Source organism: Microtus ochrogaster, unplaced genomic scaffold, assembly GCF_000317375.1.
Source record: "Microtus ochrogaster isolate Prairie Vole_2 unplaced genomic scaffold, MicOch1.0 UNK66, whole genome shotgun sequence".
Taxonomy (NCBI): domain Eukaryota; kingdom Metazoa; phylum Chordata; class Mammalia; order Rodentia; family Cricetidae; genus Microtus; species Microtus ochrogaster.
In genome coordinates, this window is record NW_004949164.1 from 1,136,047 (window position 1) to 1,151,375 (window position 15,329).

The window sequence follows — 15,329 nt, forward strand, 5'->3', positions numbered from 1 at the left end:
AAAGGAGAACATATAAAATTAAAGAACTATTCAGTAACCAAACTACTTCTAAAGTATGCCAGTAACATTATTTTATAGTAGGGATAAAAGATGAAGTTAAGAATATTGTCCCTAAGAAAATGAAAAAAAAAAAGCAAAGAGATAAAAATAGGGCAGAAAAAACTAGGGCAATTAGAAGAACAATTCAGATGAGCCATTATCTAAATGATAATTCTAGGGAGGGACAAAAGAAGATGGGAATATCATCTTTGAAGTAATTCAAGAATATATCTTAGACTGCAAACATGAATCTCTAGGTTGAAAGGTCTTTTTTATGTCTGACACTGTAAACATAAAGAAATCTTCACCAAATTTGATGTCCAAAGACTTCAAAACAGTTAGGACAAAGTGACATTCCAAGTTTCTAAAACACCCAAGCACAATGGTTTCAACTTTATGCTAGTAGGCCAGAAACTCATGAGTAAATTCTTTCAATCATCTAAGGAAAGTTATCATAATCTAGGACCTTATTATCATCTGTTCTAAGTATCTATCACACAACAAACTGCTCTAGAGTCACAATTTAGAGGGTTAGGAATTCAGGTAGAACTTAGCTGGCCAGTTTTTGCCTCCATACAATGGCCTTGGATGCTTAGTAAGATACACCAAATGGTTATGCTGGGGAAAAAGATCCAAGAGAGCTTCACGTATGACCCAAGTTCAACTGGGTGCCCCCTGTTTCCAACATAAAGTTCTTTTTATAGACTGTATTTTTATAATATTTTTTAAAATTATGATTACAAAATTCCCCTCTTCTATTTCCTCCTGCAAACCCCTCTCAGGTACCCCACCTTGCTCTCTTTCAAATTTATGGTCTCTTTTTCTTCAATTATTATTACATATATACCTAAGTCCATAAATACAGCCTGTTCAGTCTGTGTAAGACTACCTGCATGCATATGGTCTCATGGCTTACTACTTGGTATTGGATAACCATTTGGGGTGCTCATTCTTGGGGAAGATTATTTATCTTCAGCTCAGTATTCCCCACATGCCTGTAGCTCTTTGTCTAGAGTTGAGGTCCCATGAGATTTCTTCCAGCCATGTTAGCATATCCATTGGTGTCACTGTTGATCAGGTCCTGTTTAGGCTGCCATGCTGATGAAGCTCTCTGACATTTTTAGGAGACACAATCTCACAGTAAATTTCCTATTTTTCTGGCTCTTGGAATCTTTCTACCCCTCTTCTACAGTGTTTCCTGAGCATTAGGTGCAGAAATTATGCTACAGATGCATCATTAGGAACTGAATACCACGTGAATTATTGTTCTCTTAATTTTGATCAGTTGTGTCTTTATGTAAGTCTCCATCTGCTAAAAAGAGAAATTTCTTTGATGAAGGGTGAAAACCTATATGTGGGTATAAGAATAAATATTTGAAACATAGTTAGGAATTATGCTGTTTTTAGGAAAGTGGTGATTATAGGTTCTCTTCCAAGATCTATGATTTCACTATCCTGTGTTTCTATACCAGGTACGGATTCTCTCATGTTAAGGAGATATTAAAAGACCTTAGAGAGTTGTGGTTACCACCAAGTTATATATGCCACTATTTTTCCCTTAAAGTTATCATGTCATGCTGGTCATTGTTGTGGCTCATATACATCATATTTGGGTAGAAGTATTGGTTGATTCTCTCACTTGGAAGATTATAGGGCAACATCTAGTACCACAAAAGCTGGTATTCATGGAGGAGACTTTGAAGTCAGATCGGGCTCAGGTCATCTGGGTCCCATGTCTGAAAAATATGTGTCTTCATCAATAAGGACTTACCTTTGACCTCTGGAATGTAACCAAAGGCCACAGTAATACCCTACAATATTTTGGGAGTCTCTTGGACAACCTTGACATATAACTCAAAAGAGATCTTCTGCCTAGTGTTTGAGTTAGGGGGAGAATTGTCAGCCGTGATGGAATATTTCATTTAATACACACACACACACACACACACACACACACACACACACACACACACACACACACAAATCTGTTTATACATATATATATGCTTTATATCTAATTCTAGATGGATAGTAATATGATTTTTTTAGATATCCTTATTGTTATTTTACCTTTCTTCTGTATTCATCTCCCTCCCCTCCCCCAACTAAAGCACTGTCCCCTAATTCCTCTTTCAAATCAGCTGAACCTTGCTATTTCCCTCCATATCACTCTCCCAGTACATGGTTCCCTTATATTTTTCGGGTGTCTGAAGTCACTTCAGGATGTATACTCCCTTGGATGAAAGAGAATAAGCAATGTTTGTCTTTCTGGGCCTTGGTCACCTCACTCAAATGTGATTTTTTTTCTAGTTTTATCCATTTACCTAAACTTTTCAGTTTTCTTTACAAATAAATAATATTTCATGGTGTTGATGTACCACGTTTTCATTAACCATTCATCAACTGAAGGGCATTTTAGTTGTTTCTACTTCCAAGTTTTTATGAATAGAGCAGCAACAAACATAGCTGGGCAAGTATGTGTGGAATAAGATATCAAGTCCCCTAGGAATATACTGAGGGGTTGTATAACTGGGTTATATAGTAGGTTTATTTTAAGTTTTTGAAAGCTCTTCACATTGCTTTCCTGAGTGGGTGGACCAGTCTGCCGTCCATCACTTCCCCCGCACCTTCTCTAGCACTTACTGTCTGTTACTTGGTTGGTCTTTGTCATTTTGACTGATGTAAGATGACCTCTCAAAGTTGTTTTGATTTGCATTTCCCTAATTGCTAAGAACAATAAAAAATTCAAAGATATTTCTTAGATGTTTTTATGTCTTCTTTTCAAAACTCTGTGTTCAGATTCCAAGCCCATTTTTTGAATAGGTCATTCTGGTTTAGGTTGTTTTATTTGTTTGTTTGTTTACCCCAATTCCATGTATATTCTTATTATTAATTCTCTGTCCAATGCACAGCTCATAGCTTGTATCCAATTCTCTGGGCTTCTTTTTCACTCAATTGATTGTTGCCTTGGTTGTCCTAAAGTTTTTTAGTTTTAAGAGAATTCATTTGTCAATTCTTGGCCTCAATTTCTGAATTAATGAGGTCTTATTCAGAAATTCTTTTCCTATACCTGTCTCCTGAAGGGTACTGCCTATGGTTTGTTTGGGTTTGTGGTTTTTTTGAGACAGGGTTTCTCTGTGTAGATTTGGAGCTGGCCCTGGAACTCACTCCGTAGACCAGGTTGACCTCTAACTCACAAAGATCCACATGCCTCTGCCTCCCGTGTTCTAGGATTAAGGGCATGATCCACCACCACCTGGTCTGCCTATATTTATCATTTAGCAGCTTCAAAGTTTTGGTTTTCTCATTTAAGATTTTGATCTATTTGGTGTTAATTTTTGTACAAGGTGATAGATATGGGTCTGATTTCATTCTTGTCATGTGGACATCCATCTTTCCCATCACAATTTTCTGAAGATGCCATCTTTTCTCCATATTAAGAACCTGCAGTTATGCATACTCTTGTTTAGGTCTTTTATTTTTGCCTCATTGTCTATATGTCTGCTTTGGTGCCAGTACCATATTGTTTCTTGTTTTGTTTTGTTAATAAAGGCACTGTAATGTATCTTGAGATATGGAATTGGAAACCCTGTAGCATCATTCCTTTGACTCAGGATGACTTTTGCTATCTGTTGTCTTTTGTGGTTCCAAATAAATTTTTAGTACAGATATTTTTCTCTTTCTATGAAAAATGAAATTGGGATTTTTTATTGGCATTTCATTGAATCTATAAATGAGCTTTGGAGGAATGGTAATTTCCACAATATTAATTCTACCAATCCCTGAGCATAGGATGTCTTTCCATTTTCTAGTGTCTTTCTCCATCTTTATCAGATAATTAAAGTCGTCATTGGAGAGGTTTTTTGCCTTCCTCATTAGGTTCATTCCTAGATATATGAGGGTATTGTGACTAAACCATGTCCATGATCTCATTCTCTGTACATTTGTTGTTGGTATAGAAAAACTGTTGATTTGTGTAAGTGACTTCTGTGCCTTACTAGGTTAAGAAAATGGGTACATTTTGTAGAACCTTTCTGGTAAAATTTTTGTAATCTCTTAGGAATAATATCATGTCATCTAAGAGGGGGACAGTGTGACTTCTCCCACTTGCATTCCTTGAATTTTCTTCACTTGTTCTTTTGCTCCAGCTAATGCTTTGAGGACAATATTGAAAACGTCCAGCATAGTGAACAGCCCTGTCTGTTTTCTGATTTCAGTGAGATTGCTTGAGTGTGTCGCCATTGAGGATAATATTGGCTATAGGCTTGTCACATATATCTTTTGCTATGTTGAAGAATATTTCCCTCCAGTCCTACTCTCTCTAGGATTCTTATCATGAAGGCATATTGGATTTTCTCAAAGGCTTTTTCTTTTTTGTCCCTTTTTCTTGAGCTCTCCCCTCCCCCTTCAATCCTCCCCCAAGGTCCTCATGCTCCCAATTTACTCAGGAGATCTTGTCTTTTTCTACTTCCCATGTAGATTAGATCTATGTAAGTCTCTCTTAGGGTCCTCATTGTTGTCTAAGTTCTCTGGAATTGTGGTTTGTAGGCTGGCTTTCTTTGCTTTATGTTTAAAAAGTACCTATGAGTGAGTACATGTGATAATTGTCTTTCTGTGTCTGGGTTACCTCACTCAATATGATGTTTTCTAGCTCCATCCATTTTCCTGCATAATTCAAGATGTCGTTATTTTTTTCTGTTGTATAGTACTCCATTGTGTAAATGTTTCACATTTTCCTTATCCATTCTTTGGTCGAGGGGCATTTAGGTTGTTTCCAGGTTTTGACTATGACAAACAATGCTGCTATGAACATAGTTGAGCACATGTCCTTGTGGCACGATTGAACATCCTTTGGATATATACCCAAAAGTGGTATTACTGGGTCTTGAGGAAGGTTGTTTTCCTATTTTCTGAGAGATCGCCACACTGACATCCAAAGGTGTTGTACCAGCTTGCATTCCCACCAGGAATGCAGAAGTGTTCCCTTCTCTCCACAGCCTCTCCTGCATAAATTGTCATCAGTGTTTTTGATCTTGTCCATTCTTACAGATATAAGATGGAATCTTAGAGTTGTTTTGATTTGCATTTCTCTGATGACTAAGGATGTTGAACATTTCCTTAAGTGTCTTTCAACCATTTTAGATTCCTCTGTTGAGAGTTCTCTGTTTAGGTCTGTACTCCATTTTTTTAATTGGATTATGTGTTCTTTTGGTGACCAATTTCTTGAGTTCTTTATATATTTTGGAAATTAAACCTCTGTCTGATATTAATCTAAATATGTTTTTTACTTTTTGGTTTTTGAGACAGGATTTCTCTATAGCTTTTGGAGCCTGTCCTGGAAATAACTCTTGTAGACCAGGCTGGCCTTGAACCCACAGAGATCTGCCTGCCTCTGCCTTCTGAGTGCTGAGATTAAAGGCATGTGCCACCACCACCGACATGTCAAAGGCTTTTTCTACAGCTGTTGAGATGATCATATGATTTTTGTCTTTCTGTCCACTTTGAAGTTTATTACATTTAATGATTTTAGTATGTTGAACCATCCCTGCAACTCCAGGATAAAACTGGCTTGGTCATGTTTTATCTGATATATGTTTGTATTTGATTTGCAAGTTTCTCTTGAGCATTGTTTAATAAATGTTCATCAGAGATATTGACCTGTAATTTGGAGAGGGCCTTCTGTTGTTGTTGTTTTGAGTTTTTTGTTGTTGCTGGTGGTGGTGGTGGTAGTGATTGATTTTTGTTACTGTTGTTCCTTGTTTTTTGTTTTGTTTTGATTTTTGATGGGAGATGAGGCAGTGTCTTTATCTGTTTGTGTGTGTGTGTGTGTGTGTGTGTGTGTGTGTGTGTGTGTGTTAGTATAAAACTGGCTTCATAAGAGTTTGGGACTGCTCATTCTGCTTTTTCTTTCTTTTTTTCTTCCTTTCTTCCTTCCTTTCTTTGAATAGTTCAAGAAGTATTGTTTGCAGGTCTTCCCAAGTGATACTTCCAATACATCCTGAAAGCCCAAATATGATTCATACTTACATTTCTGAAGGATCTGAGGCAGTTGTCCAGGACTGTAATACAATGAGTATAATTCCCATAATGATTGAAAATAAAGGGTGATTGTATATAAGGCTGTTAAATATGAATTTATGAAAATGAAGATGCATTTTTAAGAGTAATGGAATATTTATCAGTTAAATTATCATTCATTAGTTTATATATAGTCTTGTTTCAAAAAGAATTTTAGAAAGTCTATAAAAGTACAGGCAACATAACATTAAATTATGTTCAAATTAAATTAAAATCTTGGCAAAATAAAATAGAAAGTCAAAGATAGTACAAAGGGAGCCAAGAAAATTGCTTGAAATGTCTATAATTATAACCCAATACTGGTGTCAAATTGTCTCCAAGCCATGTGTCCATTAATATTAGATTTAGCTCCCAGTTAGAGAGACTTAACATATGGCTTGAAAATAAAACATGAGTTTACTTTCCTCACACAGAAAAGCTCAGAGACATGTAGTCTAGGACTGGTATTGAAGCTCAGCTCCACCCAGGCTTCCTGGGGACACAGGCTCCCCCAGCTCACCCCTCTACCTTTTCAAGATGGATCTTTGACTCCACAGTCCAAGACTGTAATATTTTTATTCTGAGCCGCAGAATGGAGGTAGGGAATAAAGACAGAAAGAGCAAGAGTTACCTTCCAGGTGTCCATTGACAAAGGTTACTAGGTATTGCCACTGTACACTTCTAGCTCTATTGCATCATTGAGGCACTTGTGACAGACAGCATGGGCACAAGGGAAGCAGGGAATAGAGTTGTCATTTCATGTGTACACGAGGGCTCCCAGAAGCTCTGCAACACACACACGTATAGAAAAGAGCAGACCTCCAGGCAAAAGCTGCTTCCACAGCCTTGCAGCAGCCAAAAAAGAAAATTGCTCCATTTTTAAATAACAGAATGGTAAAGACCAATGACTGCTGAAGAAATTGCAGCAACTCTTGGTAGAAAGACTAGAAAGGTGTGGCCTTGCCGGGATCCATATGAAAGCAAAATTTTGATGTCATCAACAACACCCTTCCCATACAGATGTGCCTTGTGAAAATACATTCACAGTGTAAACAATACATTTACTGCGTCAGTGATGCTTGAATTTGCTGAGTCCATTTTTATTGCTCTTTTAATGCCGTAGAGTATCTTAATTTGAAATATATGCTTATGTATTTATTTCAGAATTGAAGAAAAATCCATTTACCATCGTTTGAGAAAAAGAAACCATTGCAATCACAGGGACTACCAGAGTATCTCAAGAAATGGTGCGTAGCCTGTCACTCATGCCTTCACAAAGCACCTCTAAGAATTGCCTTTATTTGGGGCAACACTGCCAACTCTGAGCAGTTTTCTGGTCTTTCAGCCATTTTCAAACACAAAAGGAGAACAGATTGAAGACAAGGGAATATGAAGGTCAGATCAGTCGCCCAACAGTGAAGATAGTTCTAGTAATTCTCAGCCAAATGCAGGGATACACAGCTCAAGAAGTGTGAGCTAAATGAGCCTTAGTTAAGCAAGGGCAAATCAAGGTCACTGCAAAAGCTCTGCTCTACCCAGTCAAGCATTCTCCCACATTTCCTCAGAGTGCTGAGTTTTAAGCTTTACTCTCTACTCTCCACATGGACTAAGAGGTGGCATACTGCTTCACAATGTCCATAATACCCTTGCTTAATAAGCCACAGCCTAGCTAAAATGCCATGAGTTACCACCTCTCATTGGAGAAAGATGTGGAGAATGTGTCCAAGAAGCATAATGGTTTTTTTAAATTTATTTATTTATTTATTAAAGATTTCCGTCTTTTCCCCGCCACCACCTCCCTTTCTCTCCCCCTCCCCCAATCAAGTCACCCTCCCTCCTCAGCCCGAAGAGCAATCAGGGTTCCCTGACCTGTGAGAAGTCCAAGGAACCCCCACCTCCATCCAGGTCTAGCAAGTTGAGCATCCAAACTGCCTAGGCCCCTACAAAGCCAGTACGTGCAGTAGGATCAGAAACCCATTGCCATTGTTCTTGAGTTCTCAGTAGTCCTCATTGTCCACTATGTTCAGAGAGACCGGTTTTATCCCAGGCTTTTTCAGACCCAGGCCAGCTGGCCTTGGTGAGTTCCCAATAGAACATCCCCATTGTCTCAGTATGTGGGTTCACCCCTTGTGGTCCTTAGTTCCTTGCTCGTGCTCTCTCTCCTTCTGCTCCTGATTTGGACCTTGAGAATTATGTCTGGTGCTCCAATGTGGGTCTCTGTCTCTGTCTCCATTCATCGCCTGATGAAGGTTAATATTCAGGAGGATGCCTATATGTTTTTCTTTGAATTCTCCTTATTTAGCTTCTCTAGGATCACTAATTATAGGCTCAATATCCTTTGTTTGTGGTTAGAATCCAAATATGAGTGAGTACATCCCATGCTCCTCTTTTTGGGTCTGGCTTACCTCACTCAGGATAGTGTTTTCTATTTCCATCCATTTGTACGCAAAATTCAAGAAGTCTTTGTTTTTTACTGCTGAGTAATACTCTAATATGTATATATTCCATACTTTCTTCATCCATTCTTCCATTGAAGGGCATCTAGGTTGTTTCCAGGTTCTGGCTATTACAAACAATGCTGCTATGAACATCGTAGAGCATATACTTTTGTTGTATGATAAGGCCTCTCTTGGGTATATTCCCAAGAGCGGTATTGCTGGGTCCAGGGGTAAGTTGATCCCGAATTTCCTGAGAAACCGCCACACTGCTTTCCAAAGTGGTTGCACAAGTTTGCATTCCCACCAGCAATAGATGAGTGTACCCCTTTCTCCACAACCTCTCCAGCAAAGGCTATCATTGGTGTTTTTTATTTTAGCCATTCTGACAGGTGTAAGATGGTATCTTAAAGTTGTCTTGATTTGCATTTCCCTGATCACTAAGGAAGTTGAGCATGACCTTAAGTGTCTTTTGGCCATTTGAACTTCTTCTGTTGAGAATTCTCTGTTCAGCAAAGTGCCCCATTTTATAATTGGGTTGATTAGCCTTTTACGGTCTAGTTTCTTGAGTTCTTTATATATTTTGGAGATCAGACCTTTGTCAGTTGCGGGTTTGGTGAAAATCTTCTCCCAGTCAGTGGGTTGCCTTTGTGTCTTAGCGACAGTGTCCTTTGCTTTACAGAAGCTTCTCAGTCTCAGGAGGTCCCATTTATTCAATAAGGTCCTTAATGTCTGTGCTGCTGGGGTTATACGTAGGAAGTGGTCTCCTGTGCCCATGTGTTGTAGAGTACTTCCCACTCAAGAAGCATAATGTTAACTCACTGTGTTATCTACAAATAATGTATTTGCTAAAATAAGTATTCTACATGAAATGAATATACTACTTTTCTAAGAATAACAAAGATGTTTTAACTGCTTAATAGTAGCTGGCATTTGCTGAGCTCCCACCAAATGCCGAAAAACATATTTCAGTGTGTGTGTATATATATATACATTCAGTAAATCTGTTCCACAATAAACACTGTCAGCAAGTATTATTATATTTCCTCAGAACTAAGATAGCATTGATTGCCATCACTCTGGGGGTGTTATGGTAGAGATGGGGAAGAAAACTTACAATGTACTCATTAACTACAGCACTCAACTTAATTACCCAACATGTGAAAACATTCTTCTCAGAATGAGGAAGGTATGAAGCTATCTACACTGCTTCCAATACAGTCTGGGAAAAAGCAGAAGCTCATTTCTATGGTATATTTTGCATCTTTAAAAAATTATGTCTAATAGTCTGGTTTCTAAACTGAAAAGATAAAATATAGACAAAAGAAAATTGTACCATGAAATTGGATACTATAGTTCAATTTTTACCACATTTTAAAAATAAATGGAAAAAGACTGTATCTTAGAAGAAAGATTGGTAGAACATGCCCTAAGACTGCTGTTTGAGAAATTTTGAATAATTATTGTTTTCTTCCTTCCAACTCTAGTTTTCTGAAAAGTTCTATTTTTTAAATAAAACAAAAAACAAAAAAAAACCTAGAAAGAAATCGAATATAGAAAGAATAATGGGATTAAGGCATGCAGTTAAGGCAGGGTGGTTGTTAATCCCAAAATCTATAAGAAAGAAAATAGTTATACAATTCTTATCCAAATTTGAAGCAAACTGTAATTAAATACTGGCCAGGAAGATGGACTCTGGCCAGACCCACCCCTGGTTCTTAGAGAAGGACCATGAGCCACATTTTACAGAAGTTTAAAAATACAAAACCCATAATTTACTGCATTTTCCATCAGGTCCAATCAAGGGCAAGCATACATCCTGATATATTCCCTGCCTATGTGCCTCCTGTCTACATGTGATCATGCACATCCGGTATAGTTGGTTCAGACAAAGTTGTTTAGGAGTGAAATCGTGTGTCTTGTTATTTCCAATCCCTATAGCTCCCAGCATTCCAGGAAGCTACCTTGTCATCCTTGGGCAAGTGGGGCTTATAGGTAAACTTGGTTCTTACAGTGATAAGCAGTCAGACTCTCCAGACATGCACAGTACAATTGTCCTGTGTGTGTGACTTCAGAGTCTACATTCCTCTCTTTCTCAGGAGTCAGAAATCCTTAATAAATAAATAAATTTTTAAAAAAAGACCCAGATATGTCAACATCACTTTACTTTCCCACCCCAAATCTGATGATCTTTTCTAAAAACCATGAAGACCAGAGAGAGATACTCCAGAGTGCCCCTGGCAACAAAGAGAAGCCAGTTCTCCTTGTGCGTTCTGCTGTCTTATCAACATACATTCCTTTAAAATCCAGGTTGTCCACAGCAAAAGGCAAAGGGAGGTAAGAGGAGGGAGTCATCACAAAGAAATGCATGTGAAGTCAGTGCAATGCCTCCGCTTCTGTCAGTCCAGTGAATAGGAGCTGGAGAGATTTCTCTTTCTTCCATTTGCATGCCTCAGAATTATACAAATGTTCACCTTGTCTAACATTATTGCTTCTTTGAATAACGCTGCTCATCAGATCTTCTAAGAACATAATTCTAAAAGGGTATTTTTAGTTTCCTATAGTCACCTGTTATCTAAAGTCCTGGTTTTATTCTCCAGCTCCTCTTCTAATTTTCTGTTGCTTTTCCTTGCTGTGCATTTTCTTTTGATATTATGCAGCGTGTAACCTGACTGCCCACACCAAGTTATTTCAATTACTCCCCGAGGTTTTTATTAGATATAGGAAAAGTCAGTTTTCCACATTCTGCATATTTATGGCTGCATTTACTTTTCAGAACCAGCAAGAAAGATAAAAGGGAGAAGAAACAGTTGAATAGAATATTAAAGAGTTTCTTTTAAATTGTATAGTAAAAATTAAAGAAACAGCTCCTATTTTCATCTTGACTGTCACATAAAAGATCCTTTCGGTGTCTACCAATGCGTACAGAGCCTTTTAGAGCATGAATGCAGGGGTCACTATGATTCCGGGAATAATGTTGTGATACGAGGCTTAGGAAGTAGCAGGCCCACCCTATCTTCTCATAATCAGAAAGGGAGATGGTCTGCAATGGCTCTTTTAACTCCAACCTTCTGAAACAGACAGGGACAGAGGTGGTCAATGCACCAGAAGGGGCAGGGTCGTAGTGCTGTGTGTTGACTCGTCATTCGTCTTACCTGTCAGAGATGGGAAATCAGATCCAGGGAAGAAAGAGCAGATCCACCTTTGGTTACCTTACAAAATCTTTCCTTGAAGGCTAGAATGGGACTGGACCCGGGAAGTGATACTAGAATCTTACTTGGGGTGGCCTGGATGACAAGCTAGCTTGAATGGGTCATCTTCACTCCATTCTTTCTCGCACAGACATCACACTCAAAGTCGTCACTGTGGTAGGAGTGAGGACTTGGCTTGACGTCTGCAACCCTAGCCTCCCGCCATGTTATTACTGTGCAAACGTCATAAAGCCTTGGGCCTTTTTGACCCAGACAGGCCACCATACATAAAAGAGATACTATAAGCATATTTGAGTGCCACGGGGTTTGGTGTGGAGAGGTAAGCAGCAGGAGGATCAAGAAACAAAGTTTCCTAAACATCCATCAGCAGCACTCTGCTGAAACAGGTGCTGCCAGCATCATCTGTACTATTCTTTATTCAGTAGTTTTTAATCAGTCCCATTTTCAATGTCAAAGATTCTCAAACAAACATAGCAAATAAATGTAAAAGATACATATCAGTGATAAGAGCTGGGCTTCTCAGAGATGGGATAGCAATGCTTGAAATAGGCACTCAGGTCCCTACAGACAGTGACAGGCAGGAGGGAACAGCAATGCAGTGGGGCAGCAGATGAACCTGGCAACAGAAGTGGCTCCCTCTATGAAGAAGAGACTCAGAGGATGGAGAAATGACAGAAACTAACAATGGCAAGTCTAAGACTGAGAACAGGAGCTAAGGTTCAGAACAGAGAGATGAGCCAGACAAGGAAAGGAGTCCTTGGGGTGGAAAGATTAGATTGCACCCTGCCAGGACTCGGAACAAAGTTATTCCTCAGCATTCTGCAGGCACTGGAGTCAGCCTGGAGAAATAAGCACTGGGTCCCAGAGCATCGTGAGACCAGGGGTGGGGCTAGTGAACAGCCTTCTCTGCTTGAGCTCAGGATCATGCTGAGGGCTTTCACTTCATAAACTGGAGGAGAATTGAGCTTGAGATGTCACTCTGTTTTCAGTAAAGAGCCCATCTCTCAAAGACTAAATCATCAGGGAGTTGATTGGTACCCAGCTGTGGAGGCTGTCGTGGAAACTGTGGTATCCCAAACCACCTGCCATACCCGTGCTACAATAGTCCACTCTTCAAACCTGGGTGTTCATTAGTCATCAGGACTCAGGGAGGATGCAGAAAGTAGATCTGGCCCTCTGTCTCCTTGTCTGATGTCATGCCCTCACCCACACCCAAGAGAGCCAACTGCTCCTTCACGCAGATTCTTTGTCCATGCTGAAGTTGAGCTTTCATGGGCTTAGGGTTGGGTCACTGCTTTAAGTCTAGCTCCCAGATGGACAGGAATTAGAAGGCTTGTGAGATCCATGACAATAAGTTTAACATTGACCTTAGTTGGCATTGTTAAGCAGGGACTTGCCTATCCAATACTTTTTCTTTAACCTGAAAGCACTCAAGTTAATTTTAACCTTTAAGGACTACAGCATGGATAGTGGTCTTTGACAACTAAAATACCATCATTTCTTTCCTTTAACACAGCGGTTCTCAGCTTTCTCAGTGCTGCCGCCCTTAAATACATTTCCTCTTGTTGTGATGACCCCTAACCATAACATTAATTTCATTGCCACTTCAGAACTGTAATTTTGCTATTGTTATGAATTATACTGTAAATATCTGTGTTTTCCAAGGGTCTTAGAATGCCAAAGCAGTTGTGACCCACTGTTTTAATATCAAGGACAGGAACCATTCTGAGATAACACCTCATACTTGCTAAGATGACCATTGTCAAAAAAATCTGATGACAAGTATTGGCTAGGACATGAAGAAATTAGAATCATGTATTGCTGGAGAGAATGTAGAGTCTTCTATACATTGTAGAAGGTAGCATGATAATTCCTCTAAATATGAAAACTTGAATTACTGTGATAATTAAGAGCACGATTTCAAAGAGATGCTGGCATTACATCACCATTCGTAACAGTCAAGATGTGTAACAAGGCTATATGTCCACCAACATGGAAATGGATAGAGAAAATGTGATGTATAATTGCAACTGAACACTATTCCCCCTTTTATGGAGAAGAAAACCCTGTCTAACCCAGCAACAAAATGAACCTCAAAGCAGAGTCTTTTATGAAGCATCTAAAGTAGTCAGACTTAGAAAAACACAGAGCAATTTGGCAATTAGCAAGGACTAATGGGGGTGATATAAAGCATAATTTTAAGTAAATAAAAAACCATAAGCCATCTTCTGAAATAAATAAGACTCCATTGCCTTACAAAACAAACCCTAGTCCTGACCCTCAATTGCCTACTACTATAGCTCACAGGCCAGAGGAAAAGACGTGGGTTTATGGGATGCTCATGGACCCCGCTATGAATGCCAAGCGAGATTTTACAAGCTCAGCTAGATTTTACATACTCTTTGCACTGACCGTCTTCCTCATTTTGTTTTGCAAATCCAGCAAAACTTTTGTGTAAACACTTGGATTGGAAGGTTTTGTTTGCAGAAATGCTAAAATATTTAAGGCACGTTTTGTCATGGGATAAAGCTTCCCACCACAGAGGGAAGGGGGCTCCCTCCCTGGGCACCCACTACAGACAAAGTGGAGGGCAGAATCCCTGGGAAGAGCCTAGATTAGCTACTAGGGACTGTAACTGCCAAAGTGTGCTTTTGCAGCTTCACCCGCCTCCCACACCCACTGAGATCCTTGCTGCAAAGCTAATTTGGTCATGCCCCTCTCATGTTCTCTGCCAACACCACAAACTCCACACTGAACAAACTTCACTTGGCCTGTTCCTTCCCCTTAGGAGAATGGGAGAGAGTGGAAGAGACCTGGAGAAGCTAGAGGAAAAGGCAATAGTCAGGGCAGCCTGGCAAACTCGGACTAGGATCATCAACATAAGCACTTGGCATGGGAACCTGACAGTATCAGTTCAATCCCAGGAACCAACAGTGGAAGCAGAGATCTCCACACACACGGTAGGACACACCTACTTACACACACACACACACACACACACACACACACACACCAGGAAAAGGTTAAAATAAAATGTACTTAGGAAAAAGAAAGAGCTGGGAAGACTAGGTAAACAGTCTAGAGATGAGAGACTAGAGCAGGAAGGGTAAAGAGTGGTGTGGTTTATTTGGTTTACTAAACATCTTCACAGAGTGTAAAGGAATAGTCTACAATTTCCCCCCATTTTGGAGGGCTGGCAGCCCAAAGAAAAGTCCATCTATAGAAAGGAGAATTCCTCAGAGAATATGAGGAAGGAGGCCCTGAGTTCAGATGAATAGGGTGGAGGTGGGAAGCAACAGAGGCGATTTCCCATAGAATGAGAAACTGTCCTTGGCAGCTAGGTGATGGGGCTAGCTCAGCAGCCATTGAGTGGCCACTGAACAATGTTCTCCTGACACACCACTGCCCTTGAGGTGAAATACAGGGAAAATGAGAGCAACAGGCACAGAAGAGAGACCAGGTGGCTCTGGTGTGACTGTCTGACTGGCTAACAGTCAAGACCTATTGAGGAAACTGTCTGTCCTCTCTCTCTCTCTCTCTCTCTCTCTCTCTCTCTCTCTCTCTCTCTCTCTCTCTCTCTCTCTCT

General features: G+C 39.7%; 1 protein-coding gene across 1 annotated transcript in view; it reads left to right on the plus strand.

The window, feature by feature from the left end:
* Aoah (acyloxyacyl hydrolase) overlaps positions 1-15,329 on the plus strand; it is a 191,835-nt gene that overhangs the window by 131,691 nt on the left and 44,815 nt on the right. Inside the window, 1 exon segment of the mRNA XM_005369893.2 lies at positions 7,261-7,343. Within this exon segment, the coding sequence (XP_005369950.1) occupies positions 7,261-7,343 (83 nt within the window).